Here is a 23,642-nt window from a genome sequence, read left to right on the forward strand (position 1 = left end):
AATGTGGCCCTCGGACTGAAAAAGTTCCCCCAACCCCTGCACTAAATGGTGGTTTAGCTGATTGTGCAAATGTTATGCCTGAACCATGCCTTGTTGGTACGTGCAAAAACTCCTGCTGAACAATTAAGAAGATATATGATGGGGGAAGGAAATACAAAATGTGTGTCATGAAGTATGAGTCTGAGCATGCTTATTTGGACTGGTTGCCAGCTGTGTATTGAAGGGCTCAGTTGATTATCACTTGCTGACTCTTGATTTTGATTGAATTTTTGGCCCTCTAAACCAGTGTTTCCCAACCTTTTTTGGGCAAAGGCACACTTGTTTCATGAAAAAAATCTCGAGGCACACCACCATTAGAAAATGTTTAAAAAATTAACTCTGTGCCTATATTGACTATATATAAAGTAACTCTCTTTAATAGGCATCAAATAAACACAAAGAAAGTACCGGTATTTTATAATTACTTTATTATGAAATAGTAAGTACCGTATTTTTAGGACGCTCCGTCCCATAGGACGCACCTACATTTTTTTTTTGGGGGGGAAATAAAGGAAATTTTTTTTTCCTTTATTTCCCCCCCAAAAACCAGGTCGGGGAACAGTGGGATGGCGGTGCTGCGCCTCCCCACTGTCCCCCGAGCTTGTGGGGCTGGCCCATGTCTGCCTGGCGCGAGGGGCGCTCTGCTTCAGGGCGCCCCACGCATCGGGCGGCAGGCTACAGTCCGCAGCATGGGGAACCCTCTGTTTCAGGGCGCCCCACGCGCCCCCCCGGGTGCGCAAGGCTTGCCAACACAGCGCGGAGCACGGGGCGTCCTCTGAAGGGCGCCCCGTGCTCTGCGCCGCCTGCAAGCCTTGCGCTCCTGGGGGGAGATCCCCCGGGTGCGCAAGGCTGGCCAACACCAGCGCGGAGCACGGGCGTCCTCCGAAGGAACGCCGCCATCCCGCTGTCCCCCGACTTGGTTAGAAGGCTGGCGGGGGGGAGAAGCCTGCTTTTCCCCGTCGCCAGCCCCGCAAAATCGGGCGACAGCGGGAGAGGCGTAGCGCGCCCTTCCCGCTGTCCCCCGACTTGGCTAGAAGGCTGGCGGGGGGAGAAGCCTGCTCCTCCCCGTCGCCAGCCCCGCAAACTCGGGAGACAGCGGGAGAGGCGTAGCGCGCCCACCCGCTGACTCCCAACATGGTTTGGAGGCTGGCGGAGGGCTTCCTCCTCCCCCAGCCCCGCAAGCTCCCAGAGCTCTGGGTCCCGTTCTGGGGGAGGGGGAAGCTCGGGCTTCCCCCGCCCCAGCCCCGCGTCTCCAGCCGGGAGACGGTTGCGTTTTAGCCCCGTGCGTGCTCTCCCAGCTGGAGAGGTGACGCGCGCCTATGGAGGCTCCTGCCATAGGCGCACGTCACCTCTCCAGCGGGGAGAGGGTCGCGGGGGGCTGCTTTAGCCCCGTGCGTGCTCTCCCAGCTGGAGAGGTGACGCGCGCCTATGGAGGCTCCTGCCATAGGCGCGCGTCACCTCTCCAGCCGGGAGAGGGTCGCGGGGGGCTGCTTTAGCCCCGTGCGTGCTCTCCCAGCTGGAGAGGTGACGCGCGCCTATGGAGGCTCCTGCCATAGGCGCGTGTCACCTCTCCAGCGGGGAGAGGGTCGCGGGGGGCTGCTTTAGCCCCGTGCGTGCTCTCCCAGCTGGAGAGGTGACGCGCGCCTATGGAGGCTCCTGCCATAGGCGCGCGTCACCTCTACAGCGGGGAGAGGGTTGCGGGGGGCTGCTTTAGCCCCGTGCGTGCTCTCCCGGCTGGAGAGGTGACGCGCGCCTATGGAGGCTCCTGCCATAGGCGCGCGTCACCTCTCCAGCGGGGAGAGGGTCGCGGGGGGCTGCTTTAGCCCCGTGCGTGCTCTCCCGGCTGGAGAGGTGACGCGCGCCTATGGAGGCTCCTGCCATAGGCGCGCGTCACCTCTCCAGCCGGGAGAGGGTCGCGGGGGGCTGCTTTAGCCCCGCGCGCACTCTCCCGGCTGGAGAGGTGACGCGCGCCTATGGCAGGAGCCTCCATAGGCGTGCGTCACCTCTCCAGCTGGGAGAGCACGCACGGGGCTAAAGCAGCCCGACTCGCCAGCCTCCCACCCACGGCACACCCGGCAACGTCTCGCGGCACACTAGTGTGCCGCGGAACACCGGTTGGGAAACACTGCTCTAAACATAGCCAAAATTAAATAATCAATGAGAGCCTATAATTAAAGAGAATTAAAAATAAATGTAGGCTACAGATTACAAGATAAAAGAAAGTATACAAGAGAATACCAGCATCTGTAACTCAGCTGGAAATGACAATAACTCATCTGTTTCACATGCAGACGGTCACAGGTTCGATCCCCGATATCTCCAGGTAAGGTTGGTAGAAACTGCTGCCTGAACCCTGGTGACCTGTTGCCAGCCAGTGTAGGCAGTGCTGAGTTAGATGGACTCAATGGTCTGACTCTGTATAAGGCAGTTTCCCATGTTCCTATCACGATCATTACTATTGCATTTAAGAATTGCTTCCTATGAAGGACCTCAAAGCAATTTACAGTACAGTGGTACCTCGGTTTACGAACTTAATCCATTCCGGAAGTTGGTTCTTAAACCGAAACTGTTCTTAAACCGAGGCACACTTTCCTTAATGAAGCCTCCCATCCCTGGTGCCCTTCTTCTGTTCGGCTTCCGTTTATTAGACGGAGGTAGAGTTCGCAAACTGGGACACTATTTCTGGTTTTGCGGAGTTCGTAAACCGAATTGTTCGTAAACAGGGCTGTTCTTAAACCGAGGTACCACAGTACTGTAAAATCATGTAAAACAGTTACATATATAAAATAATTTTTTTTGCATATAATACAGTTAAATAATAATGTAAAATCAGTTTCAAATCTGACAGAGATGCCAACTGAGATAACAAAACTCCACTTAGAAGGCTTGGTGAAAGAGGTAAGTCCTCAACAAGCACCTCAAAGACAACAGAGACAGTACCTGTCTCATATGCAATGGGAAAAAGGCCCAAAGGGTAGGCGTCACCACATAATAGGTCAATTAACAATATGGTACAGAACAGACCTCCTGATAAGATGGTAACTGCAGGATTCCCTCTCCTGCAACACAGGGTTTGATTGGGGTCTATATGGAATGAGATGATCTGTTAGGTGTTCAAAGCTCGCTCCATCATGGAACCAAAACCACCCTTTGCTAGTCTGGTGCCCTCTGGATATTGGCATCAGCTGCAGCCAACATGACTGATATCTAAAACATCTGTCTAAAACAGCCAGAGTGTCTCTGGTTGACCTAAAATATCTGAGCAGAGCTACATTTCACTTTCCCAGCGCTTTCACTTGGGAACAGTTTGGCCGGAAAATAGAAAAGCAGTTTTGATTCCATGGCTAGCTCAGATGCTGTGTTGTTTGCTCCTGTGTGTTGTTCTGCCCATCCCAGAGTATGCATTACGTGCCCAGAAGTAATGTGAGAATTAGGCGATGATGGTTCAGGTCTTGCAGGAGAATTCTCAGTAGGTATTGCTGGGCATTGGAATATCTACAGGAAGAAAGGGCTGCTTAATGTCTCTTTGTACAGTGGCAAATTTCATTGGCTATAAAGATATTATTGCAGATTATTATTATTATTATTAACAAGGCATAGGACCAAGAAAGCAATCAGTGATGGTCACAGGGGAACACATTGATGCGGATGTATACTAAAAGTTTAATTTGCAAGGATAGTTGAGTGCATTTTTTTCCCTTTGCTTTGGAGCTGCGTCCATGAAAAGTAAACAGCAGATAACCAGCGCCAAGTAGTGAGAGTGTAATTAAATATATTTGTCAGTAGGTTTTCAGAGATTGAGAGACTCATTCTCCAAAGTAGGTTTTTAAAATAATAATAATAATAATAATAATAATAATAATAATAATAATAATAATAATATAAAGTACAGTGGTACCTCGGGTTACATACGCTTCAGGTTACAGACTCCGCTAACCCAGAAATAGTACCTCGGGTTAAGAACTTTGCTTCAGGGTGAGAACAGAAATAGCGCGGCAGCAGCGGGAGGCCCCATTAGCTAAAGAACGGACCTCCGGAACGAATTAAGTACGTAACCAGAGGTACCACTGTACTTGAAGCAGCTTTCTGAAATTGTCATTTCTCTTCCCAAAGATTCTACAGCAGACTTCCCAGAGTCATTAGCTTTATTGCATTAGCCTGGAAAAGGCCATTGTTCTCTTAGAGGAACTGCAGCCACTATTCCAAAGCCCACCCTTTATATACCAGAAACAAAGGGCTGCTTTACATATTGCATTGGAAATTAACAGTGTGCATTATTGGGTAACGCTGGAGGTGCATGAAAAAGTAGAGCCTGAACAGTTGAATGGAGGAGAAGTGTGTACAGGGAATGAAATGGGTAGTGCTTCCTATTCCACTCCCAAGAAAAGCATCTGTGTTTCCTGAACTTGTTTCTGATTTCCTTGAACCTTCAGTGCGACTCCAAAGGTTGGATCTATCCACACAAGATACAGACACAAGATACACCACACATTTAAAGTGCATGACTGTTTCTGAAGCATCCTGGAAACTATAGTTTGTTCTGGGTGCTGGGAATTGTAGCTCCATGAGGGGTGAATTCCTAAAATTCTTGGGATTCTTCTTTTTTATTAAAAAAATTAAGCTATATTTTAAAAATTGAATAAATAATACTGAAAATAATAATAAATTCTTTTAGGCATTTAATGGCTCTATTTCTCTCCCCTACACCCCCAGTCTGAGTTCAACAAGAAGAATACCTACTATCTTTTCAACCACGTTGATATTACGATCACGTACCACAGTGCGCAGAATGAGAACTGGCTTGGAGCTCGCCTGGTTACAGCTCGCCTGGAACCCAAAAGGTAACTGCTGGGCACTTGACAATTTACAGCATGTCAGTTGACAGGCAGATACTGTCAGGCCTGGTTGTTGTCCTCTTCAGATCACCACACAAACGCTTCTTGTTCTTTTATAACTTTTTATTGTGTATTAACAAAATAATCTTATAAACGGTTCTTAAATATTATTCCTCAGAGTCACTTCTTTCAGATACCTTCTGAGCTCTGCTTCTCCATGACCAGCCACCCTCAAAATGTCGAACGTGCCCTTCCCTTTGTTTTCCCCCTCTTTTTCCTACCCTCCTGGCTAGAGCTGGCCTGTATCTCCCCTCCTCCCAATCTGAGCTAGAACTGATCCCTGGCCTTTCCTGGGAACAGCCGGTCCCTCCCTGTTGTTCCTCTTGCTCCCTTCTATTAGATTCACTGCTCTCCTTCCCCCCTTGGGGAATGCTTTCTCCCTCTGAGAAACTGGAAACTTCTAACTCTTCCCTGACAGATACTATTCATACTGAGTTCCGTTTTGGTTACCTGCTCTATTTGGTGTTGGGGTGCTAAGCAGTACAAGAAGCCTGCAACATGCACCTGCTTTCTTATGCAGTCCCGACCTTTCGCAGGTGGGGAATATTAAAGAAATGGAGAGTAGGGGAAGCCCACAGTTTCCTGCTTTCCATTTATTTATTTTTCCTTCAACCCTTTGCATTCAGAGAGTCTACTCAGGCTTTAAGGAGGCGGTGAGAGGTCCCTGGGAGCATTCCACTTTTTGTGCTCCTGCATTGTTCTTTACCCATATATATGTTTGCTTTCCCGTTTATGCTGGATACTGAATCTGTTAAAATCTGTCCTTAAGGAAGTGCAGACTCAAAACACTCTTTATCCTGTTCAAATCTGCTCAACGGATGTAAGATTTGAATTTACCGTACAGTGGTGGTTCTTAAAACTGTGATCTGTGGACCACTGTTGGACCCTCAATGTCGTTCAGGTGGTCTGTGCTGTGCCTGTGGATTTGTGGTTGAAGGTGGGAGACAGCACATTCATTAGAGAATTGTGGAATTGTAGAGTTGAAAGGGATCCCAAGGTTCATCTACGCCAACCCCCTGCAATCTCCGCTAAAGCATCCAAGCTGGCCATCCAACCTCTGCTTAAAAACTTCCAAAGAAGGAAAGTCCACATTCTCCCATGGGAGACCATGCTGCTGTCCAACAGCTGTTGCTGTCAGAAAATTCTTCCAGGATGTTTAGTTGCAATCTTCTTACTTGTAGCTTGAAGCCTTTGGATTATGTCCCACCCTCCGAGCTTGCTCTGTTTTCCGTGTGACAGTCCTTTAGATGTTGGAAGATAGTAATCATATCTCTTTTTAGTATTTTCTTATCCAGGCTAAACATACCAAATTCCCTCAACTGTTTCTCATACATAAGGCTTGGTTTCCAGACCCTCAATCATCTTGATTGCCCAGCTTGTCAATATCTGTAAACTGAAGTGCCCAGAACAGGATACAGCACTCCAGGTGTGGTCTAACCAATGCAGAATAGAGCAGTATCTTGATCTGGATGCTAGACTTGTGTTGATGGCAGCCTAGAAGAGCATTAGCTTTTCTTGCTGCTTTTTTTTTAAAAACTGGAATTTTATTTACAACATAACACAACCCCTCACCCCCCAATACACATTAAACGTGAACATAACATACAGTGAACATAACATACAACAATACAAACAACCAAATAGAAGACTTACTTTATCCTGCATCTGGCCTCCTTATTTACTTCTTATAAACTGTGTCCTTTATGATTAATTCTTAAGATTTTTCTAATTATAACTTTAAATATCCACAAAGTCTCCTGCAGACATTAATCAAAACAAATCTAGGTATGCATTTTAGGGCACTGTTTTGTGAAGTGTTCTCTGCATTTCCCCCTTGCTTTTTGAAACTTTAGTGTGATCTCTAGTGTGGTCTCTGTTAATCTAGCCAGTTCAATATACTCTAACAGTTTATTCCTTTTTTGTTGGCCCAGTTTCTTTTTTCCAGTTTTTGGCAATTAGGATCCTTGCCGCTCCTGTGGCATAGAGGAATATTTTCTGATCTTCTCTTGCTATGCCTGTGTCTGTTATCCCTAGTAGAAAAGCTTCTGTATTTTTCATAAAGTTAAACATTTTTTTAAGCTTATCCTACATTGTGTTCTAGAAGCTTTTGATTTGTTAATAATAATAATAATAATAATAATAATAATAATAATAATTTTTTTTTATTATTTATACCCAGCCCATCTGGCTGAGTTTCCCCAGCCACTCTGGGCGGCTCCCAATCAAGTGTTAAAAACAGTACAGCACTAAATATTAAAAACTTCCCTGAACAGGGCTGCCTTCAGGTGTCTTTTAAAGATAGGATAGCTGCTTATTTCCTTCACATCTGAAGGGAGTGTGTTCCACAGGGTGGGCGCCACTACCGAGAAGGCCCTCTGTCTGGTTCCCTGTAACCTCACTTCTCGCAATGAGGGAACCGCCAGAAGGCCCTCAGCGCTGGATCTCAGTGTCCGGGCAGAATGATGGGGGTGGTCTTGCTGCTTTATCACACAGTTGGCTCATGTGAAACTTGTGGTCTACTAAAACCCCTAGATCCATTTTACTTGTACTACTGGCAATCCAGGTGTCCCCTATCTTATATTTGTGTTGCTGGTTCCTCCTGTCTGAGTGCAGAACCTCATTTATCCCTATTGAAATTCATTTTTATTAGTTTTGGCCCATTTCTCCAAACTCCAATCTGGGATTCATCTTTGGCATTAGCTACTTCTCCCAGTTGGGTGTCATCTGCAAGTTTTATGAGCATCCCCTCAATTCCTTTGTTCAAGTTGTTTATAAAGACACAGAATCCCGTGCCACTCCACTTCTCCCTTTTTTCCAGGATGATGAGGAACCAATAGCAAGCGCTCTTTGGGTTTGGTCAGTCAACCAGCATGTTGCACCAAATACTCGTATTGATTTCTAATGGTATTTTCGATTGCTTATTTTATTTCTCTTATTGTATTGCAATCTGAAATCTATGGAATGCATCCAAATGCATTATATAAGAAGGAAGAGAAGCTTCGAAAATGCAATTAAAAACCACACAGCCTTTAGCACAGCTCATTATGATTGCTACAACAAGGCAGAAAAATCATGAAGTGATCCACCAAGAGTCTCAGCAATTTTCAGGTGGGGAAAAAACGGGTTTGGGAACCACTGCTCTCCTGAATGGCTTGTGATAACTGTTTTGGGGTAATGCATTCCACAAGGGGGCATAGTTAAGTTTTCTTTCACTGCCTTGTTTCTACCCATCTCTCATTCTCTAGTGTTTGTCTTTATGGGAGGCACCGTGAGATTTTGTGCTCAAAAAGAGGTTGAAACACATTCTGTCTGTGTGTATCTACAATATCTATCATCTATCTATCTATCTATCTATCTATCTATCTATCTATCTATCATCTATCTATCTATCTATCATCACAAAACTGATATTTGCTGCCACATGTAGTCTGAAGATATATTGTAAGAGAATGGTTCGAGGTGCTTGAAAATACGGGTTGCTTCACCTGCAATGCCTGCAATCTTTTCTCCCTCCATTAGGTGGTCCTATAGTTCCTTGTAAGAGTACTGATCTACTTTGCTTCAAGGGAAGAAGATGGGTTAGAGTGAAAAAGTTAGCCCTTTCCTTTGGAGTTGAGCTTGACCTGGTCTGTGTTTCTTCTGTGTTGCTGTCAGTGGCATTGAACCTGCTCTGCAAGTAGTGGGAGGGCACTGCTGGCAAAATGTGGATGGAGTTGCATCTTGTAAGGCTTCTCAAATCTCAATGAAGATAGCTTTTATTTTTTTAAGCTCTGCATTCTGGAAACCTAGCATTAAACAGCAGTGGGGAGGTATTCAACTGTTTGATCCAACACCCCAGCAAACTGGGAAAGGGCCATAGCTCAGTGACAGTGCTTTGCAAGCAGAATGTGTCATGTTCAGTCCCTGGTGTTTCCAGGTTGAGCTGGGGATGCTCCGTGTCCGAAATTCTGGAATACCATTTGCCAGTCATTGTGGACAATCCTGAGCAAGCTGAACCAGGAGCATGAAAAGCTGCCTTATACCATGTTCTGGCTCCCCAGTTTTGGAAGCAGCATCAAAAATAAATTAGATGCAATGCTGGTTGGACAAAGTTCTGTGCCCTGGTGGGAATGCAGATACCCCAATCATCAGATCAAAAATGGTGGTGGGGGCAATATCTCCCCCCCAGCCAATCTGCATGTGTCAGCTGAGGAGGGTGGGCTGTACGTGTGTCATGAGAATGTGCGTGCAAGATTGTGGAGTGGTCACACCCTCCACTTTCATGTGCTGCTTGGCTAAAAATAAAAATAAAATTGGCCAGTTTTGTTTTACAGCTATTTCAAGGAAATAACTGGCAGCAAAACATTAACTGAGAGGCTTGAAATCTGTAAGTGTATAATGGGTCCAAAAGAGCTCTCATAGTAGCTGTTCCCAGGCTGTCGGTGCTGACCCACAACTCCTGGAGGACTGTTGTGAGAGTGTTGTTTCTAGGGCTCAGCCTCAAGAGTAGCCTCCTTAGGTTAAACTCTGCTCTGTTCTCCCGGCCCCTCTAGTTGGTCTGCTTCCTGTGTCTTGAAGCTCCTTCCCAGAATGACGGGGAAGGGGTGTGAACTACATACCAGATAGGGATGGGTAATGCGCATTAGGAGCCACGTGGTCCAGATTCTACCATGGTCATTTCCTTTCCCTTCTGACAACTCTCTGATGTCAGAAGCAGCTCCATGGGTGTTGCTTTTTCTACAGGACTGCAGGGATGGTGAAAGTTGCATCTTACGAACCCTTTCCCAGCTGTATTGCTCTTTAGAAGTACGTGAGCTCTGTTCATGGTAAATCTAACAACCTTAGGCTGAGTTGTTTGCATGGAATTAATATGTGGATATTAATACTTCTCTTATTTGTTAGGGAATCCTAAGATTTCAATCCCATTTACCTCTTCAGTGGGCATACCTTCAGGTTTAGAAACCCCCAATTTATGGGCAGGTGTTGTAACTGGGGCACAATGAGTCAGTTGCAGATTATTCAGGGTGTCCAGACCTCTTTTTTCTCACATTGCAAATTGTTAGGTTCACACAACATGAAAGTTGTTGCAAAACTCACCTGGACTTGAAATAATAATTTTAAAAGCTGCCCTTTGAATTCATAGTTGCAGGGTAACTTAAATGTCTTCCCATTGCTTTGTTCACTGCAGATTCTTCTACATAAATAAATAAATTGCAAGTTGTATTCCTATGCTTTGGGGATCTGTTCCTTTGCTTTGGGATCTGTTCCCAGTCTTCTTGCAGAAGTAAATTCCGCAGGCTGCTTTCAATTGTCATACATGAAAAATGGCTCAAGTGCCTTTTCCACTGTAATTATCACAACAAAGCAGCTGATACATCAGGGATGGAGAACTTGTGGCCCTTCAGTTGCATCCGTCCTTTGCCTCCACAGCTAGAATATCAGTTGCTGGAAAATGCAGGAGGGGGAAATGCTCTTGTGCTTGAGTTTTTATTTTGGCTTCCCATGGGCATCTGGCTAGCCACTCTGAGAACAGGATACTGGACTGGATGGGCCATTATGTTCCTATACTTATAGTTAGCATGGTATGGGATGTTGGGAATTGTAGTCCCACAACATCTGGGGTGCTCAAGGTTCCTCAGTTGTGCAATAGCTGTCTTATGTATTCTTGGGTTGTGCTGGGTGGGAGGGGATGCTGGTACTTCATAACATAGCAATGTCCGTATTCTTAAGGAAAAATTGATAGTTGGTAACTTGCAAAGTGGCCCTTAACCTTATAATGCTGCTCTTGATTCTGCGGATCCTCTTGGATCTCACTTTCTTCAGCTTGCGTATGGCTACCCATCTTGAATTAGTCAACATAGTGTGGGGGACAATTGTGAAATGATCATATTATACCTGGCATGTATGCTGGAATGCCTGGTTCTTGGCCTCTTACGTGGAGTGTATCTAATACTAATATTAATAAACTTTTTTTGGAGGGGGGGGAAGTAGCATGTGTTATGACCCTGCATTTTGGGGCTGGTGCATAAAGCTAGCTTGTGGTTTGAAGGAATAAGCCCCCAAACAACACTGGAGTTTACATTCAGACTTGTTTTTGTGCTCAGAAGCCATATTCATTGTTTTTGTTCATGGGGAAGTTTTTGCAATGTGCGTTTAATTCACAAAATGTCTCTGGATTCTGAAGAACACTTGGCACTTCAGGTAAATTGATTCAGAAAAACGAAAACATTTAACACTATGCCAGTGAATCTGTAAAAATTGCAACGAAGGTTCTTGCATCATCATGTGTGATAAAACTATATTTTATCTTTGTAGTTATAAACAAACGGATATAAACAATTTGTCTTGTGAAGGCCCCCCCATGGAAATCTCTGCAGAGTTTAACAGCAAGCTGAATCTGATTTACAGTTACTCTGTGAAATTTGAAGTAAGTACAAGAGAGATGTTTTGCAGCTATAATTTCTTAAAATGTTTCAGATTATCAGTTTTTATAGGCAGTGGGGGAGCAACCTGGGTACTTACTTTAAATTCAGAGTTAGCTGTCTATTTAGCCTGAAACCCCTATAAGTTGTTTAACGTAGTTCATTATTTTTTTTTTGGAAGTATAAGTAATCGTACAAACATCCCACAGTTGAACACGTAAATATACACTGCACTCAGTTACAAATGACATAAATAGTTGATTGATATTTCTCTAAATAGATCTTGTTTTTCATGATTATTATTAATATATACCATGTGCTATCCAATAATAACCTTGGATTTTTTTCTAAGGGAGATTGGGAGCCTTTTCGTCACAAAGGAACAATTCCTTCTCTTCTAGTTGCTTAGCCTATATTGAGCACGCATTTAGTTGCTGATCCAAATTGGGGTGGAAGGAATGACTCTGCTTTAATCTCTTAATGAAAAGTTGGTGTTGGCACTGAACGACTGATTGACAGCCTGCTTAGAGGAGAGTCCTGATTGAATATGACACAGCATGGTCAACTGCAGAGAGGGCTTAGTAGCTTGATTTCCATATCCGCTCCAATCCCAATAGCTGTGTTGAGACTAACTCCAAAGGGTGGCAATTAAAGTTAGGTTTTTGTGATGCAAGACACCTGTATTGCAAGGAAGTCGGCGGAGACCATTAGCTAGCTTTTGCCCAGGCAGCCAAATGGCCGTCATGGGCTAACAACTTTCATTTTTCCTTCCCAATGGAATGTGACTTGAACCCATGACCTTGAAGTGCAAGCTTCTGTATCCTGTTACCATTCCATTGAGCCACTCGGTCCTCTTAATTTGACAACATGAATGAACTGCCTGTCAATATTTGGCTTTTTAAGAAGACTTAATTTAACTTGGGTATGTAACGTTAACTTTATTAAAAAGCACAAGATGTGTTGTGCCCTGTGGGAGTATCTGCTTTTACAGGTAAATCACCTTGCACCAGTAGCTGTAGTGTCCACACTGAACTCAGTATATGCAGGTACTGCCCCCCCTTCTATCAATCAGAGACTTTTCTATGCAGCACCATTGCACATTCCTTGCTATAGAAAAGGACATTTATTGAGCACATGGATTGAGACCTCCTTTTAGCTTTTGGTTACAGCTAGTGGTTTGTTTTCTGGTGCTAACAGACACAGTTGCACCTACTCCCAGGTTAGCTTACCCAATGGGTTAGTTTAGCCAGTGATAATTAAATGTATGAAGACTTGTTTTCTGAGAAGTGCTCCATTGTTCATCTCATACTTTTTCCATGCAGGAGAACAACAATATTAAGTGGGCTTCGAGATGGGACTACATCTTGGAATCCATGCCCCATACCAACATCCAGTGGTTTAGGTAAGAGATGTTGAAAGTTCTGAAAGAAATAGCTTGCAGCAAAACTTGGAAGATCTGAATCTTGCTTTATTTTTTGGGAATTGGAACTTGTGGTTAGAAAGAAGGCAGCTAGCATTCAAGCCAGCCAACGTCTCATGTTTTCATTTGTGGACTTACTTTCCTCAGGACTGGCCCTCTTGGGAGCTGCTCGAAGTATTGTGTTTCATGCAAAGAATGTGCCTTCTGTATCCTGAAGAAAAGCAATCGGCACATTTTACTTTTATCTTCTCGTTTCAGAGAATTTCTGAGATGTTACAGTTGATCACATTGTTTTAATGCTGTCATGTGATTTGCTTTGGAGTTTTATCTCTGAAGTTAGTATTTACTGTTAAGGAAAAAAGCTCACAGTGAATATGGATTGAGTTCCCCCTTCGCCTTTAAAAAAAATATGATGATAAAGTCTTGAGGCACACAGTGCAAAGTAAGCGTGTATCAACCATTAAACTACAGTTTGAAAAATCAGACTGTGGTTTGTTACATCTGAACAAATATCACCTGACATACCATACTTTGTAAATGGCCACAAACTAGGATCTGATACTATGTTTGGAAACCACAGCTGAAGAAAAACTGTAGCTTGCTGTTCACATCCAAACCAACAAACTATGGTTTGGGAAGTTGCTCTGCCCTTGGTGTCTGATGTTTGAGATACCATCTGCAATGTGCAGCTGGAGGCGAAATGACCAAACTCTGGCTTATCTGTACTTGGAAACCCACTTCATGGGTTAGAATGTAAACTCTGTTTAGTGCAAATCATGGTTTGTGTCGGAGTTCAAAGGGGCAAGAAGTTCATATGCACGTGTGCTTCTGATATATATATTTTAATCATGAAATGCTTAGTGTAGTGTTATAAGGCATAGGTCAAATATTATAAGAGCCTATCATAAAGCAGGTCTGCAGGGTTTCAGTCGTGAGTCTTTCCCAGTCCTGCCCGGAGATTTCAGGGCAACACCTAAAACCCAACCTAAAATACTTTTCATCAAGCAGTTCATCATAGCACCGTCCCGTGTTCAGTTTTGACTATTTAATCCTATTTAAAGTTTCTAATCACTTTTTCAGTGCTGCTAGTTTTGCCACTGATCACCTGCCCTGGACTTGAGTGTTCAGTGCCACATCATAGACTTAAGAATTGTGTCTGATGCCACATGGGATCGGTTTACTATCTCTTGAGTTTGCTTTTCACTTTTGCAGCATAATGAATTCCCTTGTAATTGTGCTCTTCTTGTCTGGAATGGTTGCCATGATCCTTCTGAGGACTTTGCATAAAGATATTGCAAGATACAACCAGATTGACTCCTCGGTAAGTAAAATGGGGTGCCTTTTTAAGTTCTGAAATGGAGGGGTGGGGCAGAGCTGTACTAATGTGCCGGTGCTGCAAGGCCCCTTGGAGCAAGGGGGATTCTGAGTAGGTTTGTGAAGTCTGGAGGCTAGCATAGCAGTCCTCTTTCACGGTTGAGGGCAAGATGTGCCTCTGTAACTGTTGCAACACTGGAAAGAAAAGATGGGCACTTTGCTCCCTACCTTAACACAAGAACACAAAAAGATCTCTGCTGGGCCAGGCCGAAGGCCCACCTAGTCCACCACCCTGTTCTTCTCACAGTGATCAGAAAGATTCCTCTGGGACACCCACAAGCAGGACATGAGTGCAACATCAATTCTCACCAATTTTGATCCCCAGCAGTTGGTATTCAGAGGCATCCTGCCTTCCACAGTGGAGGTGGAACCTAGGCAATATGGCTACCATCCATTCATTGCCTTGACCTACATTGATTTCTCCAGTCTTTTAGAGACATACAAGGTGGTGGCCATGGCTACCCCTAGGGAGAACAAATTCCATAGTTGCACCGTGAAAGAAGTACATCCTTTTGCCTGCCCTGAATCTTCCAACATTCAGCTTAACTGGAAGACCCCAAGTTCTAGTCTTGTGGGAGAAGGAGAACAGATGATGCAGAGCTGCGGGGGAGGTGACAGAGGAACTCTTGCCCCTTCTGCAGCAACCATTTGTTGCCTTCCTTGGGAGCCATGTTCCTAAAGGCCAGGCATTTCTTGCTTTCCTTTGTCTTTCCATTTTCCCAGCGGCTCACTAGAAAGCTAGGGGTGGTCTGCTTGGGAAGTGGCTCCTGTGGCCGCCTCAGTGAAGAGCTCTTAAAACTTTAAGCAAATAGGCCGTATTTACTTAGCTAATTAAAACAAAAGTCTGCAAAATACAGACTTTCCATCAGCTGTCATTTGGAAGTAATGAACAGCCTTACAAAAATCCTGCTTTCCCAAGGTGAGGAGTGCCTTGCTTCATATGAAACAAATCAGGGGCTCAGCTCTCATGCTTTGCTTAGGTAATTTGATTTCTTCTCTGGCAAGACACTATCAAGCTTTAAAGGCAGCAGTGTTGGTGCGGCAAGAACTTTCTATGTCTCAGGTTTCTAGGGAAAATATTTTTTGCTGCATTGTCTCTTTGCAGGAGGAGTTTAATCATGGCTTAAATTTCCCAGATATGCTGCATGAGCAGTGATTTAGACACCTAAATCTCGTATGTTGGGGAACCTTAAACTTATATTCTTAACCAACCCCATAGAAGCTTTTTCTTTCAGCTTCCTAGGTATTTGGCTCCCAAGATTCCAACCAAGGTTACATAGAATAGAATGTGTCCCACCACACCCTTCTGTGGAAAGTGCCCACCTTTGGAGGGTGGAAGAATTGCTGGGTGCCTGAGTACCTAGAATCATAGAATCTTAGAGTTGGAAGGGACCCCAAGGGTCATCTAGTCCAACCCCTTGCAATGCAGGAATCTCAGCTAAAGCATCCATGACAGATGGCCACCCAACCTCCGCTTAAAAACCTCCAAGGAAGGAGAGCCCACAACCTCCAGTGGGGGACCGTTCCATTGTCAAACAGCTCTTACCGTCAGAAAGTTCTTTCTGATGTTTAGTCAGAATCTCCTTTCTTGTAACTTGAAGCCATTGGTTTGAGTCCTACCCTCCAAAGCAGGAGAAAACAAGCTTGCTCCCTCTTCCAGGTGACAGCCTTTGAGATATTTGAAGATGGCTGTCGTATCTCCTCTCAGTCTTCTCTTTTCCAGGCTAAGCATACCCAGCTCCTTCAAGCGCTCCTCATAAGGCTTAGTTTCCAGAGCCTTGATCATCTTGGTTTCCTTCCTCTGCACACCTTCCAGCTTGTCAACATCCTTCTTAAAGTTTTCCCTACCTAAAGTGTCTTTGTTTAGTGCAGGAACAAGATTGCAGAGGGCAAGAAACAATTTCCAGGCCACGTTTCAATAAGGAATGTAGCTTGCATTGGTAATGATAGGGAAGTGAAGAAAAGTTACTGAGATTCTATTTCATTGTTTTTCCCCAACTGCAAATTTGTTAGAGAAAGAGGAGTTACTCTCAGAATAGCTTGTTGACTAACACACACTTCCCAGAAAGGCCTCCAGTCAAACCAGTTGCTGATCAGCAAATATGGACAGATGCTCAGTAAGCAAGTTGTGTGGATGAGTCCAAAATGTTCACCTCATTTTCTTTAATTCCACCAGATAGGTAATACCCTCTGTTTTGGCGCGTAGAGGACTCCTGGTATTTTGACGTGGGGTTCTCATCTGACTGAATGCATCTCAGTTGATTAAGAAAATGAATTTTATTTGATTGAAATTCTGATGTACTTGTTTTTGACTGGAACTGTCGTTTTGAAGGGAAGCAAGCATGGTTCCCTTGCCTTTAGATAGCATACACCATTAAAAAAAGATAGCATACACCATGAACATATGTGGTGTATCACATGTATGCATTGCTGCAGGTGGAAACACAGAGAAATAAAAACATGTTTGCAAACTGCCAATGTGTTTTATTTCTCCCAGTGCATTTTGGAAAGATGAATTGCCTTCATTGGGGCATCTTAGAAACACATTTTTTTTAACAGTATCAGAACAACCCTTTAAAAATATTAAAAATAATTTCCCCTGAGCTATCTCATCATGGAGGCTCAGCAAAATATGTGCTCAAGTATTTCTTAAGTGAGTATTGGCACCTCCTTTTTCTAGACTGGCTTTTGTTAACTGGACAGAAATGGAGATGCCCATTGCTGAGTGCTTTGAGATACATTGCACAATGTTTGATTTGAAAGGAATTTTTGAGCTTGGAAAAGGGAGTTTGCCACTAAACCTTTGCCATGAACCTTTGTTCCCATAGGGAACAAGAAGAAAAGTTAAGGATGTTAACAATATGGACTGAAAAGAGGGGTGACTTGTTTTGGGGAGGAGTATTCTGCCACGAAGATCTGTTTAGAGAACTTAAGCTAACATTTGGTCACATTGGTGCAGTAACTAACCCCAGATGAAAAAGAGGGAATTGAATGCTTCAGCAGTGTTGGGGGTGCAGAACAGCATCTTTGAATTGGAACAGTGTTTTTGATTTCATGTTTTATTCCACTGCCTTGTTGCTCCCTATAGTGCCAGCCTATAGTGTGTGGAAACCACAGGAGTTGACACCTGATAGAACCTAGGCCTTGGTTTTGTGGCATGGTATTTCCTTTCCTTTCATGTCAGATTTGAAACTGGCTTGTTAGGCAACAGACGACAAAGATGGATAAATGCGTTGAGTGCTCGCGATACCACTTAAATTGAACATGATCTTTTGTTTAATATCAATTAACATTGCGGCTCTCTAGCTAAGCATGTTAATGTTTGTTTCTCCTGCTCAAGATAAGCGTTTCTTAATATATCTATACCCTCTGCACACGCAAATCCCCCACCCCCAACCAGCAGTCCATTAGGGAGTTGTAAAACCAGTGAGTAACAACGCTGATGCAATTAGTCCCCTTCAGAAACAAAACCTGGAAGATAATCAGGCTAGGAAAGTGAATTTCACGTCTGGCTTGTACTAATTCACTGTTGCATGATGTATGCCTAATAAAGAGATGTTATTACAGGAGGACGCCCAGGAGGAGTTTGGGTGGAAGCTGGTCCATGGAGATGTGTTTAGGCCTCCCAGGAAGGGCATGCTGCTCTCTGTCTTCCTGGGGCAAGGGACGCAGATTTTCATAATGACATTTATTACCTTATGTAAGTAGCAGGAGGTTGGCTGAAATCATCATCGTTATTTATGCAATACTGGCTTTCTGTGTGTTTATGTTATTACCAATATTATTAATATTTACCTGCCTTATGCCGAGTCAGACCTTGAGTTCACTTAGCTCAACATTGTCTACAAGGATTGTCAGTGGCTGCTGCCAGTCAGTGTTCACTGAACTGAGCTAGATGGACCAGTGGTCCAACTCTGAATAAGGCACCTTCCTGTGTGTTCTTGTGCTGCCTGTTTTGCATATCCAATTCCACCCCGTGTAAACCTGGGGACAGCTGCCCCTGGGAAGACAGATACTTTGAGGCAGCAGCTGTAGCCATCAGGAGAAAAGATTTTTTTAAAAAAAATTGTGTAAGCTCATCACCCTACAGTTATGCACAGTGGAGCTGAGTAGTCACAAAACCAATTGAGATCTTGAGGACTAGTCACCTAGGAGGATGCCTTATTCCAAGTCAGACCATTGTTTCATCTAGCTTCATTGTCTACACTGACTGTCAGGGGCTTAAGGTGGAGGCATACCCAGTCCTACTTGAAGATGCTACGGGGTTGAACCTGGGGCTTTCTTTGTGCAAAGCAAACGCTCTGTACTGCTTAGCTGCAACCCTTCCCTCACACACACAAAAGAAAGAAAGACAGGAATGGTACAGTTTTCTAAGGCAGAGTATTTCGTTGTTTGTTGTTTCAGGAAACTGAGCTTTAGCTGAGATTCCTTTATTGCAGGGGGTTGGACTTAGATGGCTGCCAGGGTCCTTTCCAATTCTACAATTCCATGGTTCTTTTCATTGGGAGCTTGCCAAGGGTTCTTTGGTTGGGAGGATCAGTACTGAAAAGCTGGCTTTCCCTTTCAGAAGAAGCCATGCTATCAATACTGATCATCTGCACCCTCAGTTTGAACTGCAGAATGGTAGAGTTGGAAGGGACCCCAAGGGTCATCTAGTCCCTGCAATGCAGGAATATTTTTTGTCCAGAGTAGGGCTCGACCCCGCAACCTGGAGATTTGCAGCCCTGTGCTTCGCCAACCGAGCCATCCCAGCAGTTCAGTGAGGCTGTCTAGTGCTCCCATGCATTTGCCTGTGAACATGTCCTGCGGTGGGTCTTCCTTGTCAGGTGATTCTCATGGGGAAAGGATTCCCCACAGGACATAAAGCTGTTCTAAAACTGGGATGGGGAACCTCTGGCCTTCCAAAAGTTTGCTGGGCTCCTAATTCCCATTAGCCCCAGCTGCTGTGGCCATTGGTCAGGGCTGACACAGGTTGCAGTCCAGTGGTATCTGGAGACCCACAGGTTCCTCACCCCTTTCAAAAGCTTGGTGGGTGAGGGGAGGGCCTTATTTCGATGGTAGAGCACCTTCTTTGCATGCAGAAGGCCCCCTCATGTCTCTAGACAGGGCTGCAAGACTCCCCCCACCCCCGGCCTGAAATGCTGGAGAGCTGCTATCTCCCCACAACTGTGTACAAGTGTGGCACAGGAAATAATTAAATAACTTGTTTTAAACTGCAAAATAATAATAATAATAATAATAATAATAATAATAATAATAATAATAATAATAATAATAATAATTTATTTATACCCTGCCCATCTGGCTGGGTTTCCCCAGCTACTCTGGGCGGCTTCCAACAAAATATTAAAATGCAGTGGTCTGTTAAACATTAAAAGCTTCCCTAAACAGGGCTGCCTTCAGATGTCTTCTAAAAGTCTGGTAGTTGTTCTTCTCTTTGACAAATGGCTGGAAAGGGGCAGAAACAGCCCGAAAAGAGCAGGAAAACTGCAAATATGGCATGAGAAGAGTGGGGAAATGGGTAGCAATCTCAGGGGCCTTTACAGCTTTAACCCCATGAGCCTTTGCATCGACCTTTGAGGCCTGTGGAAAGTTGGAGTTTGAGAAAGGAAGTCTGGAGGGAGCATTTGTGGTGGAGTTTGGCGGAGTTTGGCTTCTTAGATGGTGTCCCCCACTAAATGCGATTTCATGTATATGCATGGTACCCAGAAATGTTGACTCTTGCGTTAGTAGGCTAACACAGTGGGCCAACCTGTAATGAGCTAGATGGACCCAATGGTCTGAACTAGCATAAGGCAACTCCTTACGTTCCGATTTTGGGTGGGCGCATTTATGATTTTTAATTTATATCCTGCCCTTATTCCCTTATAGAGCACAGGGCAGCTAACAGCAGGTCAGTAAAGCAACCAGATTGAAAAAATTCCCATCACTAAAAGCCACAATATTGCAGTTGAAATACAGTAAAACCAGCAGTTGGTAAATATCTTGGAAAATCATATACTTCAAAATCTAAATGCCTGGACAAATAGGAAATGTCTTCACTCTGTGTTTTGAAAGTTTCAAATCTGGGGGCACATTTGCACTTTTGGAACATTGCACCAATTTACACCAGGGAACCTCTTCTGTAACACACTTTTGTTCTCTGTGTTGACACTTTCAGTCCTTGCCTGCCTTGGATTCCTTTCGCCAGCCAACAGGGGGGCCTTGATGACCTGTGCTGTCGTGCTGTGGGTCTTGCTGGGGACCCCAGCAGGCTACGTATCTGCTCGGATGTACAAAAGTAAGTGCAAGACTTGTGTAATGGAATGTTGCCAGGCTGTTGAAACCACAGAGATTGTGCTCAGCGGCCAGTGGTACCCAATTGAGACTGGTAGGGCGGAAGGTGGGGGGGGGGGACAGTAGGCGGACAGTGATAGGCAGAGTTAGAGCCAATGACTGGCAGAGCCTGCTGAATCTAGTTTTGCAATCATGCTCCTCCCATCTGAATTCTACAAGGGCAGCACTGAGGCTAAGGAAGCTGAGAGACAGCACCACCCCCTGGATTGGTTATATGTGGAAGGCAGGCAAGTGTGGGCTGGCGGGGGGCGAGGGGGGGCAGTGCCCCCATTCACCTCCACTGATCATACTTGGAAGTGGAAAGCCAAGGGTGGTTCCTGCCCAGCCCTTGATTGGCTGTCCTAGGTCAAATCTCTTAGCCTTTGTAGAATGGGAACTGCCAGTGATTTTTCACTGGTTTAGCAGGGACAGGAAAGACCATGAGGTAACAGAATAAGAAAATGGTGTTCTTAGAAGTGTTTACCTCTCCACTCCTTTTCTGAACTGCAGTGCCCTCTCTCTTTCTCATGACCCTTTGCAAATTGGTTGTGAAACATTGGGAGGTTTGCTTGAAATGTAACACAAGTACATAGGGTGGGGAGAGAACCTGAAAAGCTTTCCTGGATCCTGGCTGTCAATTATGAACAGGATATTGAGCCGGGTTGAATTATGGCAGAGGATCGTTATCAGCACTCCTTGGGGTTCAGATTCTATAAGCAGGGAAGATTCAGAGCAGTTCATAGTACTATGGTGAGCAATCTAGTGTTAAAATTATTGAGACTTAAAAATAAATAAACTTCTTCCAGCTACTTCAAATGTGTTAAATGTAGTGATTACTTTTTTCTCCTCTTCTCAGCATTTAGAGGTGAAAAATGGAAGACAAATGTGTTGCTGACAGCTCTGTTGTGTCCAGGGTTAGTATTTCTCACACCTTTCTTTTTATAAAACTCATTTTCTGCATTGCAAATTGGTTAATATGCACAAAGGCCTATGCTTCTTACTCACATGACTGACAGTTACTCCAGTTCCAGATTCAGGTAGGTGTTTGTCTGACGCAGTCAAAATATATAACAAAAAATAAAAAATTGTCCAGTAGCACCTTAGAGACCAACTAAGTTTGTTCTTGGTATAAGCTTTCGTGTGCATGCACACTTCTTCAGATACACTGAAACAGAAGTCACCAGACGTCAGCAGGTTTACCATACCCATTGAGTCAATCATCCGTTTTCTACTACCCTCCTGAGAAAAACCCCACCCCACCCTCCCACTATATATAAGGGTCTGGTGACTTCTGTTTCAGTGTATCTGAAGAAGTGTGTATATTCAGTTACTCCAGTTGTAATATAATCCAGTTGTACACATGCAGCTCCTCTTCATTTCCATGTTCTTGAGTGCATGTAGCTATGAACCAGATCCCCATGTTTGTAAGTGCATTGATATTCCTGTTTCACTTTGTTTTTAAACTCCCTCTCCTTTTTTTTAAATAAATATTTATTAAAGTTTTTGAATACAAATACACAAATAATAAACAATCTTACTTCCAACGCAACGTAGTTTCATCAATTCTTTGGACTCCCTCACGTCTCCCGCACCCATTTTCATCGTAAAAGGTTTTTCCAAGCAAATTATCAACTTGTTTACAGTCTTATATCCACTCATTTAAATATAATCTAGCAATTCTCAAAAAAATAAATAAATTATGTTTTCTTTAATCTCACTTATCATCAAATTCAAATCTAGTTTAGTGGTGGCCAATTTTTTATAATCTAGCATCCTTCTTAACATTCAACCAAGTTACAATGTTTTTGTAAATACATCTTAAATTTATTCCAATCTTCTTCAATCCTCTCTTCTCCCAGGTCTCGGACTCCCTCTCCTTTTTTAAACTATCTTTGGAAAGTCTTGAGTGCCTTAACTGTGGTTTGCTTAGTATTGAAGCAAAACTTAACTGTGGTTTGCAAACTCTTCAAGCTATGGTGTCATGCATTGGCTTTTAGTCGATTATTAGTGGTGCTAATAATTCAAGAGTATCTGATTCAAAACCTCCGCTGCCTTGTGGGACATCTTTGGGAGGAGAAATCTAAATCTAAATCTGGAGTGGGAGTCCCTGTGGCGGTTGGGTGGCACCTTTTTATGCTTCCTTCCAGCAACTCCTTCAGCCCGGCCATTGCTAAACATATTGCTCTGCTTTTGTTTGGACCACATCAGCAATGCTGAGATGGTTAAGAGTTACTTCTGCATTGAGCAAACTATGGTTAGGGCAGTGTTGCCAGTGTTTCTGCTTGCAAGGTGACATGTGGGACTTGGCGGTCTTAGGAAGCATGGTTGTGTTAACTCTTTCATTTCAAAATTAAAAAATATCAATAGACAGTGGACTAGAAATTAGACTGTTTGGCAACAGGGTGTGAAATAGCCTGATACCAGAAGTCCCAACCAGAAATGTACATCCTGGCTGTCATCTAGATGACTATCTTGGCAAAGTCCAAAATGGCAAAATACCATGCTGATAGTTTAAATTCCAGTGTGCAAATTCCATTTCATAGAAGTTGAATAATTGCCTGGGGTGGTAGGGAGAGCACAAAATAAGAACAGATGTCTTGATTATGCTGTGCTAGTTCAGAAAATTTGCATAATGCCATAAACAGCCCGAGGCAGTTACGTACACTGGATTGATTTTGAGAATTTGTAGACTAGCAGGATTCCCCGCCCCCAATCCCCTTCTCCCTTTGGAGGAGTGAAAGAGAGATTTGCTTTGCTTTGCTTAGGCAGAGCTTAACAACAACAACAACAACAACCTGACTTTATACACAACAGTGATAGGTTTGCAAGGATATCCATCTTGCAGGAGATTAGATGACATTTGCCCCTAAATATTCCTGGCTGAAAAAGAAAGATACAATTTTTCTATGAATTAATTAGAATTGGCTTCCTCTTTGCTTTTGGTCCAATATGGCAGTGCATGGAGCATTGTACCTTTGGCTCTAAGAATGCTTTTGCAATGAGTCCCAGGCTGCAGAGTGTGGCAACATCCTTGCCTGAAGCCAGCTGATGTTCAACTGATGCTCCCTTCTGTTCATTGCACGGTGGTGGTTTCAGCTGCTGCTGATGTGCTACAGTGAAACTATGGCTTCTGTAGGACACAGTATATTGGTGCAGGCATAGATGCTGCTTGTGGTAGGATAAAGAAATGAATTCCTT

At 44.0% G+C, this 23,642-nt stretch overlaps 1 protein-coding gene across 1 annotated transcript in view; it reads left to right on the forward strand.

Annotated features, from left to right (window-relative positions):
• Positions 1–23,642, forward strand: part of LOC309334146 (transmembrane 9 superfamily member 2-like) — a 60,310-nt gene that overhangs the window by 14,670 nt on the left and 21,998 nt on the right. The window contains exons 6-12 of the mRNA XM_081848293.1: positions 4,753–4,880; positions 11,229–11,340; positions 12,658–12,737; positions 13,968–14,076; positions 17,697–17,829; positions 20,290–20,409; positions 21,301–21,358. Coding sequence (XP_081704419.1) covers positions 4,753–4,880; positions 11,229–11,340; positions 12,658–12,737; positions 13,968–14,076; positions 17,697–17,829; positions 20,290–20,409; positions 21,301–21,358 — 740 coding nt within the window. The remainder of the gene's footprint in view (positions 1–4,752; positions 4,881–11,228; positions 11,341–12,657; positions 12,738–13,967; positions 14,077–17,696; positions 17,830–20,289; positions 20,410–21,300; positions 21,359–23,642) is intronic.

Source organism: Podarcis erhardii (genome assembly GCF_964252035.2).
Source record: "Podarcis erhardii genome assembly, chromosome: Z".
Lineage (NCBI taxonomy): Eukaryota > Metazoa > Chordata > Lepidosauria > Squamata > Lacertidae > Podarcis > Podarcis erhardii.